The sequence below is a fragment of the Leishmania major genome, chromosome 36, assembly GCF_000002725.2.
Source record: "Leishmania major strain Friedlin complete genome, chromosome 36".
Taxonomy (NCBI): domain Eukaryota; phylum Euglenozoa; class Kinetoplastea; order Trypanosomatida; family Trypanosomatidae; genus Leishmania; species Leishmania major.
Window position 1 is genome coordinate 28,831 of NC_007287.2, and position 23,670 is coordinate 52,500.

At 58.4% G+C, this 23,670-nt stretch overlaps 9 protein-coding genes across 9 annotated transcripts; all 9 read right to left on the reverse strand.

Annotated features, from left to right (window-relative positions):
* Positions 1-93: 93 nt before the first annotated feature.
* LMJF_36_0080 (putative leucine carboxyl methyltransferase) lies at positions 94-984 on the reverse strand (the record flags this gene model as incomplete). Its single annotated transcript, XM_001686526.1, has 1 exon — positions 94-984. The coding sequence occupies one exon, from the start codon at positions 982-984 to the stop codon at positions 94-96; it is 891 nt and encodes a 296-aa protein (XP_001686578.1).
* Positions 985-1,767: 783 nt separating this feature from the next.
* Positions 1,768-4,935, reverse strand: LMJF_36_0090 (conserved hypothetical protein; the record flags this gene model as incomplete). Its single annotated transcript, XM_001686527.1, has 1 exon — positions 1,768-4,935. One exon carries the CDS (start codon positions 4,933-4,935, stop codon positions 1,768-1,770), a length of 3,168 nt encoding a protein of 1,055 aa, XP_001686579.1.
* A 716-nt stretch (positions 4,936-5,651) lies between these two features.
* Positions 5,652-7,511, reverse strand: LMJF_36_0100 (putative DNA damage repair protein; the record flags this gene model as incomplete). Its single annotated transcript, XM_001686528.1, has 1 exon — positions 5,652-7,511. The coding sequence occupies one exon, from the start codon at positions 7,509-7,511 to the stop codon at positions 5,652-5,654; it is 1,860 nt and encodes a 619-aa protein (XP_001686580.1).
* Positions 7,512-8,680: 1,169 nt separating this feature from the next.
* LMJF_36_0110 (conserved hypothetical protein) lies at positions 8,681-11,497 on the reverse strand (the record flags this gene model as incomplete). Its single annotated transcript, XM_001686529.1, has 1 exon — positions 8,681-11,497. One exon carries the CDS (start codon positions 11,495-11,497, stop codon positions 8,681-8,683), a length of 2,817 nt encoding a protein of 938 aa, XP_001686581.1.
* A 575-nt stretch (positions 11,498-12,072) lies between these two features.
* On the reverse strand, positions 12,073-13,044 carry LMJF_36_0120 (putative mRNA capping methyltransferase; the record flags this gene model as incomplete). Its single annotated transcript, XM_001686530.1, has 1 exon — positions 12,073-13,044. One exon carries the CDS (start codon positions 13,042-13,044, stop codon positions 12,073-12,075), a length of 972 nt encoding a protein of 323 aa, XP_001686582.1.
* An 886-nt stretch (positions 13,045-13,930) lies between these two features.
* On the reverse strand, positions 13,931-15,034 carry LMJF_36_0130 (conserved hypothetical protein; the record flags this gene model as incomplete). The annotated part of the gene is made up of 1 exon (XM_001686531.1): positions 13,931-15,034. The coding sequence occupies one exon, from the start codon at positions 15,032-15,034 to the stop codon at positions 13,931-13,933; it is 1,104 nt and encodes a 367-aa protein (XP_001686583.1).
* Positions 15,035-15,851: 817 nt separating this feature from the next.
* LMJF_36_0140 (hypothetical protein) lies at positions 15,852-17,804 on the reverse strand (the record flags this gene model as incomplete). Its single annotated transcript, XM_001686532.1, has 1 exon — positions 15,852-17,804. The coding sequence occupies one exon, from the start codon at positions 17,802-17,804 to the stop codon at positions 15,852-15,854; it is 1,953 nt and encodes a 650-aa protein (XP_001686584.1).
* Positions 17,805-20,051: 2,247 nt separating this feature from the next.
* On the reverse strand, positions 20,052-21,509 carry LMJF_36_0150 (fructose-6-phosphate2-kinase/fructose-2,6-bisph os phatase-likeprotein; the record flags this gene model as incomplete). The annotated part of the gene is made up of 1 exon (XM_001686533.1): positions 20,052-21,509. The coding sequence occupies one exon, from the start codon at positions 21,507-21,509 to the stop codon at positions 20,052-20,054; it is 1,458 nt and encodes a 485-aa protein (XP_001686585.1).
* A 543-nt stretch (positions 21,510-22,052) lies between these two features.
* On the reverse strand, positions 22,053-22,910 carry LMJF_36_0160 (conserved hypothetical protein; the record flags this gene model as incomplete). The annotated part of the gene is made up of 1 exon (XM_001686534.1): positions 22,053-22,910. The coding sequence occupies one exon, from the start codon at positions 22,908-22,910 to the stop codon at positions 22,053-22,055; it is 858 nt and encodes a 285-aa protein (XP_001686586.1).
* Between the last annotated feature and the right edge of the window lie 760 nt (positions 22,911-23,670).

Consider the following 23,670-nt stretch of genomic DNA (forward strand, 5'->3'; position numbering starts at 1 on the left):
CTTCGCGAATGCGCGACGTACAAAAAATTATATAAGAAAGGCTAACCACAGTGTTCGCAGCGGCACGTCGCTCAATAACGAAAAGAAGCTGATTCAAAACAGCTTTGGTAGCGGGGCGTCTTCGGTGGACGCCACGACGAAGCAGTAGTGCTCGTGCATCAAGTTCCACTCCTCCCAGTCGTCGATCATTTCCAGCTTGTTGAGGCGAATTTGAATCTGGCGAGGCACGCCTAGGTAGAGGTTCTTCATGGTGACGGACTTGACCGCTTTGAAGCCAAGCTCGCTGCACCGCCCCGCGTGTGCCTCAGGCGTGGGAAAGTCGCCGATTCCTTTGAAATCGGCGCCGAAGTGCTGTAGATTCTCCACCATAACCTTGCCGAAGCGATCAAACGGCTGAATCGCGTCGTACGTGACAAGCATAGTCTTTGTGCCGGGCTCGATGACGTCGCTCATGACAGTTCGCAATAGATTAGTGGTGACGGAGCCCTCAATGTACACGAACACCATCTCCGCGATCATGATAGTAGGGGTGCCGCCGTGCAAGTGCTCCTTCAGCGCCTTCGCAACACCCTTCGCGTCATACAGGTCGCAGGAGACCAGCACGTACTGTGAGCCCACCAGCGAGTGCATCTCGCTGTGGCGCTTGATGATGCGCTCCTTTTCGGCAACCAGATCAGCCAAGTCGAGCTCCATAAACTTCTGCACCGGAAACTGCGGGTCGCTGTGCTTTAGGCGGAAGTAGAGCGTGTCCATTCCTGCACCAAAGTTGATTACCTGAATCGGTTGTCCGGCGGCGGTTGCGAAGCCCCGCACGCAGTTTTCAAACGCAGTTGTCCGCAGCCAGGTTCCACGGTTCATCAACGGACTATTCACGATGGTGTGATCCTTTTCGAAGAAGGACACAAACGGGTCGTTGAGATAGCCTTTGCGGACACAGTGCACCTTGCGCGAGCATGCGTCATGGGCGGTCTGGATCAACGCCATGTTGAGGCGTAGCAGGTGTGAGTGGCTGTGTCAGTTCGTGTGTGTATGCGAAGGGGGGAGAGAGGGGGCTGTCAGTGGTGAGAATCGCAGTCAGCAAGGTTGTTTCGAGGTAGATCTACGCATACACTTCAACACCGACGCACCAGTGCACCGGATGTCGCCCGGTACACCGCTGCTGCCTTGGTGACTCGATTGGGAAAAGAGAAGCTTCGCACACAACAGAATGCGAAAGCGAAGAGGCGGCACGGCTCTAGACACCAAAACAGTGCAAAACCGCAGCCGCGGCGCGCGCAGAGAAAGTGAACAGAAAGAGGAGGGGACGGCGATGAGGAGAGTACAAAGAAAAAAAAAAGAATCGATAGCACGCCAGTAACGCAACCAGCGGCGACCAGGGATGGGTGTCCGAAACGGCGCAAACTTGTCGGCCGCACGCAACCGCGCTCCCGCCTACACCAAAGAGCCTCCTCGCTATGCTGCAGAAACGCGAAGGGTGCACTACACTGTGGGCCAAGAGCACGAAGAGGCGCGACGCTAGCGGGGAAAATTGACACCACTGATATCGTCTTCAGCGTACGTCGTTCCATTAGAGCGCTGCATGTGTCTTTCCTCTTTCGCTTACGCACAAAGCAGGCCTCAGCGAGGCAATCAGTGAACAAAATGCACCACTGCCTTCATACCTCCTTGTTGGCCAAAATGAGGAAAGGAAGAGGCAAGGCGTCACTTCAGCGTCTCCTCCATCCATGAATCTTACTCGAACCTGTGGGCGTGACCCTGCACACCGCACTAGGCCCCCATGATGGTAGTGCCGTGAAGAGAGGATAGAGCATCTTGTAATAGCTCTTCAAAGCCAGACTCGGTCGCGTTGGCGCTCCCGGCAGCCGACTGGAGTGCTGGGAAGATGGCGGCGACAAACGCGTCGCAGTTGGCGACCTCCCTCACCGCAGCCTCTACCGTTGCAACCACGCTATCGTACGGCACGCCTCGAACCAAAAGGAGAAGGACACGAGATATCTGCCGCAGATTGTTAAACACCTTTCCGGATGTCAGGGAGCGCAGCACGACCCTCAGCAGGTCGCAACACGCGCTGGCGTGACTCGCCGGCGGAGTGGCAGCCTCCAAGAAGGCTGCGACGCTGGCAGTGACGGAGATGCCGGCGCGTTGGATGTTGGCCCGTTCACTGTTGAGTGCGTATAGCATAGCGGAGAGAAACGCATCGGAGCAGCTGGCAAACACAAAGTCAGCGGTGAAAGACTCGGCGCAGAGCTCCATACAGGTGAAAATACCATCCTCGAGACTCGGCAAGCTCAGTGAGCGCTCGTCCATGTGGCGCAGCAACGCGCCGGCGGCCTCCACTGTGGCAATCGAGACTGCGCGTGTGTCGTCGTCGGAGAGAAAGCAGTCGAGCGCCTTCCACTGCGCCAGCGAACTGAGAAGCCTCGCGGTTGCGATAATGAACTCGGCTTTGTCGCCCTCGCCGTCAGCAGACGTCCACGCGCTGCTGCTCTGCAGGGCCGTCACAGCGTAGCGCAGCTCCGCGACGACGAGGTCCAGCAGCATGCGAGTGTCGCTGTCCTCCAGAAGAGGCGAGCAGGTGACGAACATGCTGCGCACACACTGCACAGACTCGATCACGATCTCGCGCTCATAGAACTTCGAGGCGGAGACGCCAATCAGTCGCTGTCCTGTTGTGAGCAAGGCCGGAAAGACACACCGAATAACCTGCTGGCTGTGCAGCGACTCAAAAAGCCCCGCCAGTGAGCTCAGCAGCTCTAGCACCAGGTTCACGTCATCCTCAGAGGACGGCGAGAGGGCGAATTCGTGAAGCTGTGCTTGCACGCTGTCCGCGTCTGAGCAGCACGAGATGACAAACGCGATGAGGCGCCCCCGTGTATGTCCGTAAAAGCGAAATTGATGAATGTCCTGTACAGCCCGCGTCAACGCCTGAAACGCATCTTGACGGTGGCAGAAGCTGCGCACGCGGCTGCTCTTGTCTGCCAAGCAGTCGAGTAGCCGACAAGCTGCAGAGGTCGACTCCTCCTCGAAGGGAGTGAGGCGTAGTGCACCCACTACAGCAAGCAGCGACTGAGCAACCATGTCCGCGCCACCGCTGAAGGCGTCGGCGTAGAGGGTGCAGCTTTCCTCGGCCTCCACATACGTTGTGATGTACTGGGTGAAGACGTCGAGGAAGGCCGCGAGCACTGCCGGGCTCGCCGCTGCAGGGTTCTGCAGTAGTGGCAGAAGTGCATCCAGCTCCTTGACAACGTGAAGCAGCAACGCACTGCCTTGTGAGCCCATCTCAAGGAAGCAGCGGGGGATGTAGGACTGCTCACCCTCGAGCGGGTCGGCAATGAAGAGGCCGACAATCTTCAGCAGCGTCCAAAGAGCCTCGAAGAGCGGCGTAGGAGCAGTGCCGCCAGCACCGAGGGTGCTCGCCAAGGTGGATCGCAGCGACCGCAAGTATCGGATGAGCAGCTCGCATGTGTCGCTAGCGCAGAGGCGGCCGACCTGCGCAACGAGGTGTAGGTGCGAATTCGTGAAGGTGTCGGCAAAGCAGTCCAGCTCCAGCTCGGCGGCGTCGGTGTTAACTTTGGTGTCGAGGTACGTGGAGAAGATGGATTGGCAGCCTTGGCTAATAAGGTGGCGTTGCGCGATCGTCTCGAAGCCGTTTCCGGAAAAGCTGCTACGTTCAATGTAGGACGTTAAGTGAAACCAGACGCTCAGCATCTCATCCACACACGACATCACATCAGTGTCCGTGTTGCTCGAAGTGTCGCGTCGAATGAGAAAGTCTGTCAAGGCTGTCAGTCGCGAGACGAGGGTGTGTGCCTGCGGGTGAAAGAAGAACTCCACGTAGTTTGACACCAGTCGCAGGATGGCGTTGGCCAAAAGTGGGAAAAGGTGAAAATCGTCTTTCGTGGCCCACCGGGACAGGTGCGCGAACACATCCAGGCAGAGCGACAGGGAAGACACAAGGAAGCGCAGTGTCTGCCCCTCCGTCCATTCACTGCCCTTGAATGAGCACAAGAGCTGTATAATCTCGATGACCTTCTGCCGATTGGCCGGCACGCCGTTCACGGCGCCGCTTTCGTACCACTCGCGCAACACACCGTGCACAGTGACGCACGCGCCGCTCTCGAGGCCCACGTCGCCGACAAGCAGCCGATCCCACTCCTCATGGGCGACGTAAAAAACGCCACACGACTCCTCGGTCGACGAGTCCTCCTCGAAAAACTGATGTGACGGCCAGGCTAGGCACGACACCAACACCGTTAGCCCCTTGTCCACAGACATAGATGACTCGCCTGCTGACAAGAGGAGGCCACGAAGGAGGGCCTGAATTAGGGTGGGTAGACGACCCTCCTCGGCGAACAGTTTCCGGCAGCGCCGGTGCACACGCATTGGCAATCCTCGATAGCGAGAGGGCCCGCTAAAAAGACCAAACTCCTCCACAGCGGACTGGCAGATGATGCGATGAAGATATGCCTTCGGAGATGGAGTGCAGGTCTGCGCCAAATCAACAAGGCCCGAGCATACTGCCGTTACCTCCTCCACGCAAGCGTCGAGGTTATCGCCGACGCAGCCGAGTTTGAGCGCCACAGCTGTGGCTGTGGCGAGTTCCGACACTACCGGCGTCCACGCGGGTGTCTCCACCTCCGCCGCCATTTGATAGGCGTAACCGAGTAGAAAAGTGATCACCGTGTCGCTTTGCTGCCGACGGCCATGTCGACAGCGCGTCAGCGCATACGCCAGCACCTTGAAGGCGACAAAGCGGACATACACGTCATCGCTCTCGCCATTCTCGTTCATGAGGCACTGCATTGCAGTTTGTAGCGTCCGCACACCCTCACCCACCTCCAGCTCCCGCAGCGCGGCAGCGGCTCCGTTGTGGTTGCCGCAACGCAAGCAAGTGGCAGCCTGCTCAATGTGACTGGACATGGCAACGTGCACCATCGCTCGCGGCAGTCTAGAATCCCTTCCACAAGGCTTCTGCGCCGCCGCCCCCCCCCTTGAGCTCCCGGGGCACGTTTTTTTGATGGGGTCAATGTGCGGCCGTCTGTATGGGTGCTGCCTCGCTCCTTATGATTCACTGCGTGCCCAGCTCTTATGATTCCGTTGTTGGCACACCCGTTTTGCTCCCGGTCAGTGAACGGGGGCAATCGCCACTGTGCGCACGAGCGTGTGTGTGGGTGGAGAGGACCGGGTAGGGTCAGGCGTGAGGACGCATAACCGGGGTATGCAACACAAGATGCGTGCGAGAGACAGTAAGAGAAAATGAAGAGCAGTAGCATAACAAAGCACGTGCGACCGCAGAGGCAAGGAGAAGACGTATACATCCTTCAAAACCACGGTGTCCTTCGGAAAAAGTGTGTGCATCCTTCTTTCCGTGTCCACCGCCACAGCCGGCACACCGCAGATCATGACAGGGGTCTCACACACGTGCGCAGAGGTGAGGAAACAAGACATAAAAATGCCGGTCAGGCGCGTCCCATGCCTTTTCGACGTCTCGCAAGTTCAACACTCAGTGGTAAGAGTGGGAGGTAGGAGGAAAGACAGGACGCTGCCCCTTTCGGCGCGCGACAGACAAGTTGGAGTGTACGTGGACGCTTCTGTGCGCCGCATTTGTGGCGCCGTGAATAGGAAAGGCTTCCGCGAAGAACAGCACCACTTCACAAGAAGTCGAGCGGCGCCGGAAGACGGGTGTTCGCGAAGGAGAGCAGCTGCTGGAAAGTCCCTGCGGCCTCCTGCGGCTCGGGCCACTCGGATAGCTTCGCCAGGGCACAGCGAAGGTACGCCTTCACAGCAGGGTAGTCGAGCTGACGGCAGGCACTCTCGCAGCCACAACGCCACTGCGCCGCTGTAGCGTCATCACGATGTGGCCACGGCTGAGCGTACAACAGATAGAGTGTCGCGGCGTCTAGACAGCTGTCAGCAGGTGGCCCACGCACAGTGTCAGATGGAGGCTGCGCGGGTGTGGGCTCTACCACTGTCACTACATCCTGTGTGCGCGGTCGCTTCGCGTTGAAGAAGCCCGTTGCGAGGGTCATCTGCTGCCCACTGAGGCGCTGACGTGTGAAAGGCGCCTGCTGCTTCTGCCGAAGACCCGTCGCCTGCACCGTCATACCGCGCAAATCCTCGACGACGATATCACGCAGAGACGCGATAGCGACGGTCCAAATCACGAGATCCATCTCGTTTGGCGAGAGGCCCAGCTGCGCCGCCCGCTCCGCATCGGATATAGCTCGCGATGCCACCAGCAACGGGGCAACCGCCTTCCGGATCTCCAGCTCCATCGCTTCCACCTCGTCAGCCGCCATCGCGTGCGGAAGCTTGATTGGCAGATGCACCTCCACGCACTTGCCGCGGCCCATGTACTTTTGCGTCTCCTTCGGATGCAGCGGATGCCGTTCCAGTAGGGTGACGCGAAGCCCCTGGGCAACTGCATCGGTGCGCCGCAGCTTGGTACACACATCTTCCAGCAGTTGACGGACGATCTTCCATACGTCGTCCACCCCCTCAGGACGCACCGCGTAGTTCATGGAACAACCAACAGCGTTGGGGATCCGCTTACCTAGGTGCCGCTGGTCCTCTGGATCGCCCGTGCGCGTGACGACGCGGCCGTCCTCGCCGCGGACTAGATGGTAGAATGTCTCGCCCTGCCTCTTGCCAAGGATTCTCTGCAAAGCCTCACGCTTCAATTTTTGCACAGATCCGCATGTGACGCCGCCCGCGTCGGTCCTCTCGTCTAGGATGCCCTGCTCACGCAGCGCGCGGCAGATTTTTTCCATCGTGCTCGCGCCCGCACCGTGGATGTACTTCAGCGGAAGCGAGGTCATGGTCTGTGCCACGTCCTTGGCGTGGACGACGCAGATCCCGTTCGGCTTGCCGCGGTCTGTGGCGACGCGCGCCAGCATAATGTTGGGCCCGATTCCGCATGAAGCCGTGCACCCTGTTGCGCTGAACAGCTCCCTGCGAACGGTCTCGCAGAAGGGCTGCAGCAAAGCGTAGTCGGTGGTGTCAGCTGCCAGCATCACCTCATCGATACTGTACACCTCCATTGACATTTTTACACCTGTCGGAAACAAATCAAAGATGATTTGGTAGAGAGTCTTGGCGACGCGCTCGCATGCCTCGAGGTCGTAGCCGAGGGTTACCAGCTCTGGGCAGCGCTCTTTCGCGGAGTTCACGTACATCCCGGCGTGAATGCCGTATGAGCGCGCCACGTAGTTGCAGGAGGAGATGTCGCTGTTGTATTTGCCCGCAGCAATGCCCACTGGCTTCGTCTTCAGATGGGCGTACTCGGGCTTTGCCAGCTGCACGGAGCAGAAGAAGGCGTCCATGTCGATATGGACAAAGGTGCGCTGCTGCTCCAGTGTACCATGGTTCCACTCTGGGTGCGCGACGAACCACTCACGAAACACATCCTCCATCTTCGTCCTCCACTGCCCAATGAAATAAAGTCGTGAGTGCTGCTGAAAGTGCTGCAGGCTGTTCACCTGATCACGCACGCTCCGGCTCATCGCTGTCATCCGTGGGCGTATGACAAGAGGCTGGACCAGAGGCCGCAGTTGCGGTGATGAGCTCCGTCAAGACTCGCTCGAGCAGACGGCCTGCCGGCTCCTCGAGGACAAGCCGTGGGTCGATGTCTGCGACTACGGCGCGCGGGAGTTGCGAAAACAAGGCGCGCGCGCCGCTGTCGGCCATCTACGCGAAATGTGGCCTCACTACCGGAGAAAGAAAGCGACAAAGGTCTCACACCCCCCACTACGGCGCCATGGCGGGGCCCCTTTTCGCCACTGAGGGAAAGGGCAGGGCGCTGTGAGTCGAGATGAGCAAAACGGTACAGAGGGATCAGCGATGCCGCCGTGGCACTCATGCGAACGTTTGTGTGTCTCGCGTACGCACAATTCACGCGATCCACCCTTGCCAGCGGTTTCGGACTTGCAAAGCCAGCCTCCGTTCCCAGGTGCAAGAGATGGGGAGGCAGAACACACGATGCAGAGAAAAAAACTGTGAACAAGAGGCAGCAGGAGGCCGATGTGTCCATCCAGATCGATGAAGTTGTATGGCGTTGCCTACGCGAGATGAAGCACGCTTGGAAGTCAGCTCCAGAGCACGGCTGTGCTTGAGCAGCATGCATATCGACTCCGATCATCGAGCGCGTGAGCACTCGGTGAAGGTGAATCTTTCGCAATGACAGCGTCTCGTCATCTGCTTCTCTCACCACCGTGTAACGGCAGGGCAAGCGTGCTATCGCACACACAGGGAAATAGTCTCAACCTTTGACCGTTGGGCTCAGCATCGCTCATGTCGGCATTCCTTCGCTTCTTTTTGTTTTCGGCATGGCGCCTCTCAGGTGAAACATGGGAAGGGAGGCACATCCACAGCTATGCAGAACGAAAAAACGAAAAACTACCGTGGCCGAATTCAGCGATAAAATGAGGAGGGGGGACGCGGGACGACGAAGAGGACTGCCCTCCGAGCAACAACCAAGGGGAATTGTCCAACCGTTCCAACCACGTCTGCGTGCCCATCCCCATACATCCGCCTAACACCATGGGGCATGTCAACAACACAGGGGGAGAGGGTGATTAGTGCAGAAAAAGAGAATAAGGTACTTTACATGAGCAAGTCGCGGGCCCTGTGCACCGCCGAGCGCAGCGTAGCCCTTTCTACACACACACACACACACATCCCCTCAAACAAGGCGAACGAATCCCCGATTGCTGTCAAGGGGAATGCACAGGTGCGCGGAGCACTTGGGTGCAACCTCGACCACCATCGTGGCACACGCCAGCACCGTTCCCTCGTCATCGAGAATCAGAAAGAAGACCATGCCAGCGTCTGTGTCGCGCTGCATCAGCGCCGCCGTCGTTCCTGCGTCCGGTGCGTAGAAAGATATTGTGCGCTCGCCAACGATCGCCTCATCGGGCTGCTGCGTGAGCGGAAAGCTGACGTCGAAAGACTGGTTCGAGTGCCACACGTTGATGAAAGCGGCGCGCTGCTGCGGCTCCAGTCGCATCGACAAGCTGTGCAGCTTCCAGTAAGTTTGATCGACGGCAGAGCTCTCCGCTGAGGAGTTCGTCGTAGTTTTGTGCTGCAAAACCTGCAACCACTCACGGTGCTCCATGAAGTGGATCAAATCGCGCTCCAAGTACGCTTCTACCAACACATCCTCACAGCGGAGAGTCGAGTAGCACGTGAGCGAGGGTGGGTCGTGTAGCAGCCAGTTAGCTGACCACGTCGCCACGTCGGAGGCAGCATCTCCCCAGTCTGCTTCCAACGCCCCCCACATGTCCGTCGCATCTGTCAGGCGTGACAACGACGGAAGCGCAGGCAACCTGTTGGTGAGCGCGAGGCTTTCCCGCACAAGCATCTCGCATTTATGGATACTTTTTCGTTTCTCCCACTCCCAGTCCTCCAGAACGCATCGCCGCACCAGCAGCATCTCTGCCTCCGCGGAGCTGCAAAGGCGTCTACGTGCATCGGCCTCCATGGCGGACACCTGCGCGGTGATGGGGCGAATCCAGAAGTTGTGTTCGAGCTCGAAGAGTCCAATCCGATGCGCCGCTTCCGAGAGTAAGACGTGCTGGCGCACGAGGCCACAACGCTCGCGTGTCTCCTCGACAGTCACGCGTGCACGGAATTCATCCTCCAACCCCGACAGAGGGCGGTACGCGTCGGAGACTAGAGAATGTGTCAGCGCTTGCCGCAGCGGCAGAAGCGTGTCGACAGCTGCGGCGGACTCCTCAACTTCGATGAGCATGCGCTCAGCTCGCTCGCTGTCGAAGAGCCTCACCGCGCCTTGGATAAAGAAGATATGCACGTAACGCTCACGGAGCGCGCCGAGGCAGCGCTCCTCCTCCTCAGCAACACGCTGCCGTCCTTCTTCGCATTGGAGCTGAAGCTTCTCCGCAAGGTACTCTAGCTTGCATGCCAGGCGCGCCTGCGCCTCTGCGCCGCGGATGGCGCGGCTGGAGGCCACCTCTTCAACTGCCAACACGGTGGCGCGATGCAGGGCCGCTTGCTGGCACTGCCACACGTGGTGATCACAGAAAAGCTGATTTGCCTCCCTGTTCTCCTCACCGCTGATGAAGCGAGCGCCGTCGATGTACTGTTGACACAAGGCCCGACGCTCGGCCTGGTGCCGTTTCAGCACGCGCGTCTGCGCCTGACATGCGAGTAGCAGGGAGCTCAGCTCCGACCGCCGCTGGTCCGCAATGTCGCGCCGGACGAGCAGCTCAATCTTGCCAAAGACGCTTGTAACGTCAGAGTCCTTTGTAATCTGTCTGTAGACTCCCCGCCAGCCGAGGAGAAACGCCTGCGTCACGGCCTTGGAACCGGTGTGCTCCTGCTCCTCTAATGTAAGCCGAAGCCGTCGTTCCTGCTCAAGGCAGGCGAGCACGCGCTCTTCGCAGTCTGCGACGCGCACCTGCTGCGTCGTCGCGCGGCTTGCCTCGGAAAGTAGGACGACATCTCTTTTGACCGCCTCGGAGAAATCCACCTTCACGTCTTGCAGCAGCAGGATGAGGTGTAGCGAATACAGTCGCTCGAGAGTAGCCCGGCCCATCTCCTCCTGCCACTCCAACCGCTGACGCGCACGCTGCGCCCCTTTCGAGTGATCGACGCACCGCAAGTGGCCGGCAAGGCGTCTCTGAACAACAATTTCACGCTGCAGATTATCGCCCAGCTCGATAAGTCGACGGTTCTTGAGCTCCTCACGGGAGCACTCTTCCAAAGCGCCAAGTGTGGCGCGGTTGTCTGCCTCGGCGAGGCCGAGGCGTGAGCCGGAAGCACGTAGCTGCAGCGCACGCCAGATGGAACGCTCCTCGCAGCGCAGAGATCGCCGCGTGAGCTCCTCTCGCAAGTGCAGATGAAGTACCTCGAACGGAGCCCGCACGATGTCGAAAAACTTCTCCGTCACATCGCGGCGCTGAGCAGCTTCGGCTGCCAGAAGGTGCTCCACTTCGCGCAAGGCGCATTCATCCCTGTATGCATGGTTGACAAGCTTCGTGCGACACCGTATCTCTTGCAGGCCCACTAGGCCTCGCAGCTCCGCTTCAAAGGATGAGAGCGCCTCAACACATCTCAGCGCTTTGAGCTCCTCGACGATGCGTCGGGGGCGCCAGGCGACATTCTTCGAAGGCGGGTGAGGCACCAGCGTCGGTGGCGGCGATGTGGTCAGCACAGCCTTCAAAGCAGTGCGCAGAGCACCGTCAGTTGGCCGCGCAACCTGGTATGCGGACATGGGGCAATCCTCTCCCTTGCAGCTCCGTCCTGCAGATGCGAAAAAGAGAGAAACGGAAAGAGTGAGAAGCGGCAGTGCAACACGAGAAACGGCCAGACGTGTGTAGTGAAGGCTGGGCGTGTGCGTTTCCGTTGTCGCAGACAGCAGCTCCTCCTCCCCACCACTACCATGTACACGGACACGCACACAAATACACATGTGGCGCGCATACAGAGATGAAGAAAAAAGAGGAAGGGAGGGGAGCGGTAGCATAAGCCTGGAAGGCATTGAGGAAGGCAACAGAGAGCAACCGGGAACGAGAACAAACAGGGGCGAGCGGTCAGCAGAATGGTGCACTTACATCACAGGTGTTCGTGTCGCCACCGAAAGCAGGGGAAGGGGAAGGAGGGTGGCAGCACATGTTCGCAGTGCAGACAGAAGCAAATGGGGCCGCCCCTTCCAGGCGCAGGCCATCTGCCGAGAACTGAAGTCGGCACAAGCACAGGTCCTCGTGCCGCTGACGACCCTTCCTCTCTCCCCCCCCGCAGTGCCGCAGCCGACTGTATCGGTGTGTCATGGCATGTGTGCAGATGTGTGAGTAAATGATCACTTGGTTTTGCCAGCATGTGAGACAAGGTGTGGCACTGCCCAAGCGCGAACGTGTCTTCGTGAATCGTGACAGGGCAACGAGATCAGCGTCATGTGCGACCAACCAATAATACAATCCAGTCCCATCGAGCGCCGGCAAAAGAGAAGATACTGTTCTCGTCAGACCGACGCAGGGGCGGCCGTGCGAGGGACGCTTTCATCGGGTTGTGGGGTCGGCGACGACAATCAATAAGCTTGGGCACAAGCGTCAAGAGCTAGAGTGATACCTTCTCTTTCACGAAGCACAGAGCGCGGTACAAGGTCACAAGCTCCAGCTCTGCCTGACTGAGCTTGTTGCCCTTGTTTGCCTTCCAGTTTGCAGAGTACTCCGGGACAAACTCGGAGAAAGGCTTCGACATGCGCTCGCAGAGCCGCAGTCGGGCCTCACTCGCGATTCGCACCACCGCATCGTGCGGCACCACATACTCGGTGCAGTCGACGAAGCCATCCAGACGGAAGTGGTATTCGGTGCCCGTGACAAGCAAGGCGTTGCCGTTGGAGGCTGCGGCGTACTCGGGTGGATGAGGAAAAAAAATGCTGTACAGCTCGTTGCCTAACGTGCCCTCCGCCGCCCGCTTGGAGAGCATCGCTATGTCGACTGTCGTGATGAGCACCACACCACCGGGAGCGAGAGCATCGGAGACAGCGGAGAAGACGTCGCGGATGAGATCGAGACTCTTGCAGGCATAGTGGAACGCAAACTGAATCGACACAACGCTGTAGCGACCAAAATGCGGAGAACAGGGCAAGGTGCCTCGTAGAAACGACTCGGTGAAACAGTCAGCCACCGTGAACGAAGCACCACACTGCGGCGGTCTCTTCATCGCGGCTATCATCTCCTTACACCGTCTCTCCGCCTCGTTGATACACTCGCGAGAGACATCGTAGCAGTCGTAAACGGAGGTGTGCAGGGCAGCCGACGGCGCTCGGAGGTTGCTCTGCGGGGGACTTTGCATGAAAAACCACTTACCAATGTCCCCGCCTCGTCCACTGGCAAGATCGAGAACCGCCGCACCCTCTGACGGCGAGGCAGCCCTATTGGCCAGCACGCAGTCGAGAGAAAACTGAATCAAGGCCTTCTTTACAAAGTTGTTGAAGTGTCGAAACGCCACCTGCTGACTACTCCAGTCGTCTTTCCGCTTTCGTGTCACGTCATCGTACGCCGCCGCCGCCTGGTTCTGTGACATTCTCGAGTCTCACATGAGAGTCTGTGCGCGCTTGGATGACTTGCCGGCAACGGTGGCGTTGCGTGGCGACGCGTACGTGAGCCTTCCTCGCGCACAAAACAGAAAGTGCAGTTTCAACAGGCTTAATCTTGACGAGAACTCAGCGCTGAAGAATGGCGTAGTCTGTACTTGGAGATGCGGATTGCGTTTTCACACGCTCGCTCATGAGAAGCAGCACGCACAGACGCACGAAATCACGCGTACATTCAAGTAAGCACCAACACGGCAAAACAGTGGACAAGGACAGTCACAGAGTAAGCAGGGAAAGGCATTCCATACACGTACCAAAGGAAGGTCGCATCAGCGGGTGCGATATGTGTGTACCACGGCCGCGATCCGCGCCGATGCACATGAGTAGGACTACCACATCGAGTACCCCCCCCTATCCTGAGTGCGTGTGAGTAGGGTGCGCGTTTGCCTGCTTATCAAGGAGAGCTCTCAGCCGTTGGAACCCATCCTAACGCTGCGTATCAAGCGCGCTCACATACTCTGCACACGCTGTCCTTGTCTCTGCGCGAGACGCCACCAGCGCTGCGCCCTTCCGGCTTGTCTGTTGCTTTTGGTGCACCTTTTTTGCTCTCTCTTCCCCTCATCCTCATGTTCAGCGGTGATGAGGTACAACAGATCGACTCAAGCGACAGACAATAATCAGCTGCGCCCCACACACAGCGGACGCACTGCACTCCACATTCTCCACACACACACACACACGCACACACACCTCCTCTACGATGCGGAGAGAACACGCTCCCGCGTCACGCTGGGGTGGCATCGGCTCCTTCACGAACAAGCATTCAAACACACGCGCGCATCGACTTCCATGAGAATTGGTCGAAAGCGGTAATCATCACTCGCTGCCCAGGAGCCCGAGCACCTGGTGCAGGCGACGCACGACAACGGTGGAGAGGCAAAGGGTCTGATTGTTGGCCGCATCAGTTGATAAGGCGAACCCGCACCAACGCAAAAGCCGCACCGCTTCGTCTACAGGGAGAATGGAGTCACGGAACGCCTTTGTGGAGATGCGCAACGTGCGCTTCTTCGTGTCAAACGGGTCGCTCACAATGTTGCCGAGGATGAGCCGGAGAGTGCGCACACATTCGCCCGTCTGCTCAGCAGGTGCACGCTTGTGTATATTGTCGACAAGCGGCTGCGCACATGTGGGAGCCTCTCCGGCAAACAAGCTGACCAGTGTACTCTGAGCAGACGAAGGTGCAGTGATGGCGGACAGGTTCCACGCACCATCACTCGACGACGTCGCCGTCTGCACTGGAGCCTGCGTCCTCTGCAGAGTTTCGAGCTTCGCCGCCGCTTCCGCGCGAGCCTTCGCCGCAGCCTCTTCGTACTCTTTCTCTGCCAGCGCGAGCGCTTCATCCCTAGTGTGCCCTCTACGCTCTAGTCGGTCAGCAGCAATCTGAATTTTGATGCGCCGCCTTGCCTCCAATTCGGCTGCATTCTCGCGTCGCGCCTCCTCCGCGTTCATCTTTCGCCGCAACTCCTCCATCTCGCTTTTCATTCGCAGCATTTTGCGGCCCACCTCCACACGCTCCCGCTCCTTACGCTGCAGCTCGAGCTTCTCCTCCTCTTTGTTGCGCCTCACACGTTCCTGCAGCTCCCTCACCTTGGCCTCGCGCTCTGCTTCCGTCAAGACGCGTTTGGCTTTGATGATCACCTCGACGCCATCCTCGAGCGCGGTGTCGAGCTCTGGGTGTCCTTCGTGCATCTGAATCCATTGCGTGCACGTACCCTCGTCGATGCAGCCGGCAACGATGGACTTCTTGATGGCGTTTTCGCTGAATCCCCTACCCGTCAGGGAATCGAAGAGAACCTGACTGATAGTATACGTGTCGCTGTCAGTGTCTTCAGATGACGAGGAATTCTCAGATGGCAGCTTCACCGCCGCTGAAGGCTCGCCAGCTTGCGGCGGCTCTGTCTCCTTGCCCTCACTGCTCATGGTGGCGCACCTACAAGCGTACGCCGGCAGGCCTTTTGGTGTTTGTACGTGGAGTAGTGTAGCACTGCTGCCGCTACGCAACCCACATGGCAGTCGCCGCTGTCGTGTTTGCTTGTCGGCGTTTCCTTTTTCTCTGCTCAAGTGCCCTTACCAGTATGCCAAGCGCAGGGTGCAAAGAGCGGCGGGGTGGTGAAGTATGCAGTGGCAGATCGGCAGAGAGGAGAAGGGTAGTGACAAACGTGGGGCAGAGACAAGAAGAGGGAAGTCGGCCATGCCAGTGAATGGCACGGAAGCGAGAGGCCAGCGCTGGTGACTGGATACCGGCGACAGCGCCAAACGGCACTCCACTACTGTATGCGAGCGAGGAGGAAGTACGCAAGGAATGCACCGTTTTGTGTGCGCTAGCGTACATGGGAAAGGGTGCGACACCGGCGGCCGCCGCCTGCCGCACAAACACAGCCCCATGGATCACTGCAGTGGCGAAGGCGGCAGAGAGAGAAGAATCGCTCGCTCTCTTGCAGCACCAGCACAGTACTCTGCCCACGTGTCGCGCACACCCCACAAAGCACGACGAAGTTCAGCGCCGACAGAAAGACAGCAGAGGCAGCCAAAGGGGCGAAAAGGAAAAACGAGCAAGAGCAGGAGAGGCGGCTACGGTGGGGAGGAGAGTCTAGGGTGAGTGAAAATCCACGCATCACAACGGCGTTGCGTGATTTAGCGGTGCACACTGGTGCACTCTCCTTTTCCTGCCTCTTTTTTTTTCATTGCATCCATGGGCGCAGCAGCGCACGCGCAATCACGTAGATCTGGCATACTGCTAGGGAAATAGCGACGCGAAAACGTCGTCGCTTGCACGCGCTGGCGGCGGCGTGGCTGAAGGAAACAATGCGGGTTGCGTCCAGGAACCATCGGGTGCGGCAGGTGCTCCAGAGTTCGCCGCGGAGGGGGAAAAGGAGCCGCCGCTCGATGGTGGTGGTGGTGGTGGTGGTGGCACTGTCGCTGGCGCTGAGCTGCTGCCGAGCAGCTGCGCGTACCTGACAATCGACGCAACGGCAAATTGCCGCACTGTTCCATTCGCGTGAAGCAGGAGGGGGCAGAGAAGCGGGATTGACTTGACAGCTCGATGCTCTGGGGTCATCTTCTCCTGTATGCCCCTCAATAGGCCGAGCATGTAATCAAGTTGCACGGAGGTGAACGAGATGGAGGTGTTCGCAATGTTTCGCGTCAGGTTCACCTCCACCTCCATGTTAGTCTCCGTTGCGGAGAAGGTGAGGATCTTCTCGAGGCACTGAAAGGCGAGTGCAAAGAAGTCTGCGTTGGACGAGGCCACGTTGAGCAGGCGGGCCGCTATGTCCTTCGGCAAACCAAGCTTGATGGTCGGGGTCTGCGTCAGCACGTCACGGAACCACTCCAGGCTGCCTTTCAGGAGGCGCTCATTTCCTTCACTCGACATCAGCTTCAGGATGAGAGGAACAATGAGTGTCGCCGTGTCCTTCACACTCGCAAAGTGCTTGTGGATGCCCTCGCGCTTCTGTAGAACTTGCTCGGCGTATACGGCGGCCGGCTGCAGCGACGGCGCACGAATAATGGCAGTCAGCAGCGACACGAAGTATTCGCGCAAGGCACGATCAAAGCTGCCGGCAGAGAGGGTGTTGGCGCACAGCAGAAGAATCGGAAGCACAAAGCGAAGCATGGCGTCGGCCTTGCTCTCCTGCACCATGAGAGGCACAATGTCTGAGAGGATGACAGCCTCGCAGAAATCGCCCTTCGTAAGGCCGTCATAGAGCGCCTTTAGCAGCCTAAAGCGTGTGTCGCTGTCGAGGATGCCGAAGAAGAACAAACCAGTGAGCGTCTTCATGTCCGGCGTCGCGAAAGGGCCGGTGATGACGACGGTCGAGATCGGTGGTCGCGGCAATCGCAACGCCCCGGCAGGGAAGTAACGCGATATGTGCCCTTCGGCAGCGCTCAGCTGCCGCTGCTGTTCCTGTGGGTTGCCACCGCAGTTGAAGAGCCGCTTCCCCTGCAACACCTCCACCGTAACGACCAGAAAGCCGTACGTGTCGCTGTCTGGGTACACGAGCGGCGCAGCACCAACGGAAAAAAGGTCTCTGTTGACGGCATCGGCCGCCTTCTCAGTGCAAAACTCCACGTATTCCGTCGGCAGGTAGTCCAGTAGCGGCGCGGCCACGCTGTGGAAGGGGAAGGGCGGTGGTGACGGTGCGCTGAGCTGTGCTCGCGGCACAGCGAAGCAGAGGTCGCCGACCTTCCATTGATTGTCCTCTGTTACGTAAATGGAGGAGAGCGCAAAGTTGAAGAGAAGAAGCTCTGCTTTCTCGTGTAGGAACCGGATGGCCTCGGCGCAGTGGCAAAGTCCCAGCAGCTTCACCTGAAGAGGGAGACCCTGAACGGTCTCCGGCGCGAGCACCATCGACACCCGCTCCGCCACAAACCATATCTTTTTCTTGTCCTCTACGAGTGGACCCTCGATGCTAAGGATGCCGGGGTGGCGCATGTGGGTCAGCAGTGCGACACTCTCCTTCACCACCTTGATCAGCGCGAGAGCCTCGCTAGCAGTGCAACGCTGCAGCACCCTCTTTATACACAGGGTGAATATAGACACCTTCTTTCCATTGGCGCGCACGACAGCGTCACACTTCTCGAACAAGTCGCTACGACCACAAAGTGTGGTGCCGGAGGTATCCAGTTCGTACGCGTTAAGCGGGCTTGACGAGATGGCAGACACCACCGTCTCCTTGAGCTGCTTGAGCATTGCCTGTCGCCGCCCTCCTTCGTTGTCGTGCGATAAAATGATAGACTTTCTCCGCACAGTGGGGGCCTGCTGTTGCACCTGCGTCTCGCCCCCGTAAGACAAAGCCCTTTCCCTCCCCCCCCCCGCGCGTAAAGTGGGATGGGGAAAGAAGGCGGGTGACGCACAGGGAAGAAACGATGTGCCTTGTGGCGGTTGCTGTACGCCGGCTTGTCCACCTTTCCTCACCAACGATGCAGCGCGCGTCCTTGACGGCTGATTCACTCACGTCTCTCTCCTTTGCTTGTCTTCTCGGGGGAATGGTACGTGCAGTGCCCCATCGCCCGGCGTCTCTTCGGCTTGCGTGCGCTCCACCTTCCGTGCGCCAACTGTGTGACGCACGAGGTGCGACGACGTATGCTGCGCAGGAGTGTGTGAGTGCTTGTGGCAGTCAAAAAGCGCGTAAGGGGCCAGACGTGGAGAGTTGCACAAGAGTAGCAGACAACATACCGAATACAACGAAGGAGTGAGCGCACACTTGTACAGGGCAAGAAAAAAAAGGAGGGGTGAAGTACGCACAGACACCGCAAAGCTGTGCCCCATCATCGCACCCATCTCCACTACCATCACAGACGATGCAGGGGGCGAGAAGGGCGTGTGGGTTACTCTGCGCCCGTCCCGGCATCCCCTCGGGGCACGCTCGCATGCACACAGCCTTTCAGCCCCCCCCCCCTCGCTGCATTCGTCATACGGCACACACGCAGAATGTGCAGGGAGGGAGGAGGTGGTTAGTATCCTCTTCTTTTTTTTGTTCGTGCGGTATGCCACCGTGCGCAAGTTCGTGCCATCCTTGTTCATCGACAGAGGAAGGGCTCCGTCACGACCCGCACCGAGAATACGGAAACCACTGCCGGCACCACACAGCAAAACGGAGTACAAAAAAAAAAAACGAAACAAAGGGAGAGAGAAGAGGAGGCAGGCACAGCTACACACACATACAGAGAGACCGTGCAGCGTTGTTTCGCTGGTTTTATATTCAGCGTGTCCGCTCTCTGCCCTACAGCACGAGCTCAGCTCCACACCACAGCGGCCCTGCCACACGCCCCATCGCCTGGTGCGAGGCGGCGCTGGAAACGCGCGTTACAGCAGCGCGACGACGCGGCCACCGGTGCACGGCTCCGGCCCACATACTCTACACATCACGGCCGCCTCGCAGGTCGGCTCGCAGCCGCCCCTCCAATCACGCCGGCCGCCACCTCTGGTGCCTTCCCCCTCCTCGTGGGGTGGCACCCACGCTCCCCACCACCAGTAGGCAGTGTGAGAACCGGGAGGTGAGAGACGCGTCCAAGCCACGCTGGCAATCTGCCCATCACATGAATGGTACAAGCGTGCTCGCTGCCGCAGGTCTCTCCGGCGCAGCACCATCCAGGACCTGACCACAAGCATCCCTAGCGATGCACCGCACTGACCTCGCTAGCTCGAGGACACTCGACCTTGCCACCACCAGAGGTGGTTCTGACATTGGGAGAGGTTGGAGAGGGGGGTTGGCAAGGCCTCTTTCCACACAGAGTAAGGACACTGAGATCTGGGATACCACGCATTGAGCTATCCCCCCGCGTCATCAGGTAAGACAAAAGAGAACAACAACAAAAATGTACAGGAAGCCATTACTGAAGCATCATCCATCGGTTGTCCCTCTCTCTCGTACGGTCCTTCACTTCCCCATCACCTGAGGGCACACCTATTGATCTGCCCTCGGACACAGGTTTGCAGTTCAAGCCGCGCAGTAGCCTTGTTCTCCGAGGCGAAGTCAGCATGCGCTTGCGCACGTGCGTGTATGCTAGTAAAGGACTGCAAGAGGAGGTGAGCAACGACCTTGATATGCTTGTCGACGCCCTACGCCGGCGCGCGGCGTGGTCTAACGCAGTGATCTCTCAGCAATACTAAGAGCAAGAACAGAAACAAGTTCGTTTTGGGGGGTGCGTGCATATATGCGCGCGCTGGAGAGAAGGGGTGGTAGTGCACGAAACGAGCGAAGAGGTAGCAGTGTACAGCACTGCCAGCAGAGTAGCCGAAAAGAAATGAACGTGAAGCACTAGCAAATGTGCGAAGATGAGAGCAGCGGTCTTGAGACCAAAATCGGCAAAAAAAAAGCGAGCCTAAAGCAACGCAGCACAGGACGCGCACGTGGAGCAGGCAGGCACGCTGATAAGCACACACACACACACACACACGCAGACGCACACAAAAACAGATACGCAGCCGGACTGCCTACCAGCCCTGCCAGTGAACATCGGGTCTCTTGTCTTGACTCTGGCGAGGCGACAAGGCTATCTCAGCCAGCTGCGGTTCTCCAAGGCGGTTCATTGTGCACGCCCAGATGGTGCGCTGTGGGCACGGGACATGCACGGCCTCTTCTACTGGCCGCCCGCCGAAGAAAGATAGCATAGTACGGAGCACGGCTTGGTGCGCGACAACCACCACGCACTTCGTGCAATTGTTCAAGTCGTTTAACAGGGGTGTGAGTCGGCGGACGAGGTCGACATACGATTCGCCGTCCGGGTAGCGGAACCCGACCTTGTCAGTATGCCGAAAGCGTTGGATGAAGGGGTAGAGGGACTTCACTTCCTCGTTGGTCATGTCCTCGCAGATGCCAGCATGAATCTCGTTGAGCGACTTGAACGGCTTGAGAACACCGTGGGACAGTATGTCGGCGGTGGGTTGCGCTGTGCGCTGGGTGCGTCGCAGCTGGCTGCACCACACCTCAAAGTCGCCGTCCTCCTCCCACACGGTGGTGCGATGGTCGAACAAGTTTACATTCGTCTTGACTTGACGCTCAAAAAAATGGGCGATGTCTTCGGCGTCGATGCGGCCGGTCTCCGTCAAGTCCGGGTCTCCGCCGAGTCGGTCCTCAACGTTGTACTCGGATTGCCCGTGGCGGGTGAAAAAGATTGGCGGGAACGACTTGAGTGTCTCGCCTGGTGCGCCCTCCAGCGGCTCCGCCGAGTACAGCTGATATAGTGTCGGAAGCATACTGTTGAGAAAACTGGTGAGGCTGGAGCAGACAACGCTGCCGCTGCTCCGTGACGCGCGCAGTGCCTGCCGCTGGAGGCTAACGTCGATAAAGCGATAGGAGTTGTGCTTGTGGCTCTCCCACTCCTCCGCAAACCGCACGTGCCGAATTAAAAAAGAGCGCTCAGGGGGGAGCAAACTCACCAGTGCTGCACGGGCATCCGCGCAGTCGCAGTCAGTAAATATAACTGCAACGGGAGTGGCGACGAAGCCCAGCTTCGGATTCGAGTCGAAGTAGTCCAAGGCAGCCGACACGCACCGTCGGTTTTCTTGAAGCCATGTATCCCGCTGCGTCGCGTACGGCGTCGGACGGTGATCTTGGAAGCTCTTGGAGGCCACAAACAGCTGTACGCTCTCGCCTATCCACCGAAAGTAATGCACAAAGCGGGTGCAGAAGAACCGCGCCGGCATGCTGCACCGCTCCTCGGAGCTGACAAAGATGACAACTGGGCTCGTCGCATTCGAGAAACGGTATAGTCCCATGCTCACCATCGCCACATGATTGACTTTGGTGTCTGTGAGAGACGGCGGTGAGCGAACCACCTCTCGCTGGGTGTGGTACTCTACCCCCACCATATGTTTGAAGTCGATGGTGTTTGCTTCATTCATGCCCCCCACATCGTACACGTTCGACGCCCTCAGGTGGACGAGGACCATTTGTGAGGCTCGGTGCGTGTCGCTATCTCACCAGCACACGTTTTCACTGTCGAAAGTGAAATGCCGCAGCGTCGCGCGAGACACGTGGGCGAAGAGAAACAAAAAAAAAAAGAAAGAAAGGCGAGGAGAAACGCGCGCGAGAGAGAAGATGCACATGACCGAGTGGGCGTCTTACCGCGATATACAAAAAGCAGGCGCTGGTAGGGAGGGAGGGCTGAGGTGATGCTGAAGTATGCACCCGTGCGCGATACACACTCTTTCTTGTGGACTGTTAGTTTCAGAAGAAACGCGCGCCACTTTTCACAGGACAGTGTTGCGAACGAATGCTAGTGGCGCCCATGGTAGGCATAAAGCGATGTCCCTGCGTCCTTTTTCGACGCACAAGGGCCATGTACTTGTTCCACTACCTACCGACCTCTGCGCCATTTACCACTCGTTGTCGACGAAGCGCGCTCCACTTGACTTGTGTTTGCATCCTGAGCAGAGGGTTAGCCCGCAACACGACAACCTAGACACAGGCACACGATTCCACAGGCAGCCTCGTTAGACGGCGGTGCGCTTGGCCGCGTTGGCGGAATCCTCCGCCTTCATCTTTTCGATTACTTCCTTTTGCTGGCGCAGCAGATGGAGGCGCTGAGTCGGTGTCAGGCTGGTGGGGTTCCTTCCGCGGTAACTCGTCTTGTCCAGCTGGCCTTTTCGGGTCAAAATATAACGCGGTAGCAGGCGCACAGCGACGACCATGAGCAGCATCGCGATGGAGAAAAGGGAACTCGAAGACGAGGACTCCTTCCCTGATGCGATAGGACGATATCTGACCTCCAAATGTACGCTGCACGATTCCTGCGTGCCTGACGCGCCACCGACGAGGACACCAGTGAGCAGCAAAAGGCCGTCTCCCAGTTTTGCCACGTAGAGCTCCCGCACTCGCCACGGGGTAGCAAGGCACCTTCCGCTGTCGGCGCTATACAGTGGCTCAGCAGGGTCAAAGCGGCGATGCAGAAGTCCGTCATTCTCAAATGAGCGCAACATGGAAGGCGAGAACCACACCGTCTGGCACTCGAGCCGAACGCCGTCGTCTGTGCGGACAGCCGCAAGCTTTAGAATCAATGACGGGGGCATGCGGCACAGCGCGTGCTCGTCGCTGGGGACGCCGGCGTAAACAAGCCCAATGCGCGCGGCGGCGTAGTCGAAAAGGCGACCAACGCGCCCAGTGTCCCTCTCCTTCACTGTCCACTTTCCTGGTTGTACGGTGAGCTCGTAGTTGGGGGGCACAGCACCACGGCCTGGTACCAGAGTGCTCACATCCCACGTCCCGAGCTGAAGATTACCGCTGCTTCTCACAGTTGTGACGCAGAGCAGCGCTAAGAGCAGCACGCAGGCGCTCACCTGAAGCTGCTGCATGGTAGATCTCTATGATCTTGGTGATATGCAGAGAAGGCGAACGATGCACAGAGCGCGGTTCGACTAACAAGAATGAGCAAAGAAAACAAAACCGCACCGCTGCACCGCGAAAGTGAGGTAGGGGGGGGGGGCAGAGCCGACGTGTTCAGGTGATGCGCACAGCACAGTGACACGTGACGAAAAGACGATAGTTACGCGCATGGGACGCAGAAGTAGAGGCAAACAGAGAAAGAAAGGTGGGCACAGAGAGAGAGAGAGACGGGAGTAGAAACTGTGCGTTGACGCCAGCGAACGCAGGCAAGGAAAACGAGACGCCGGCTTCAGAAGCAAACGCAGTGCCGAAAAAGTCAACAAAGAGCTGAACCTCCGTTTAACCTCTCACCGTTGCCTCAGGACGCTTCTCTTGTCGATCCTTCGTGCGCAATGGGCCCTTGCAAGCACACAAAGAATACTGGGCTAAAGGCCGTTGCCAGATCAGTACAATGCAGAAAAACGCCGTCACGAGGAACCCATTAGAACGTTTACAAAATTCGAAGAACAGCGAGGAGCAGCAATAACCAAAGGGCCTCGGCACTGCCGCCAATACACTCTCTCGGCTAGGTCTCTGCCCCCTCGATTGCCGTTTCGCCTTTCATCTTCGCCCACTTGGGATCATGGTTGAATCCTTTCTTCGCAACACCGCTGAACAGGAACGCACGCAGACAAGCGGAAGAGCAGCAAGACCGATAGAGCAGCAGTATTGTCAAATCAAAACGCGCCG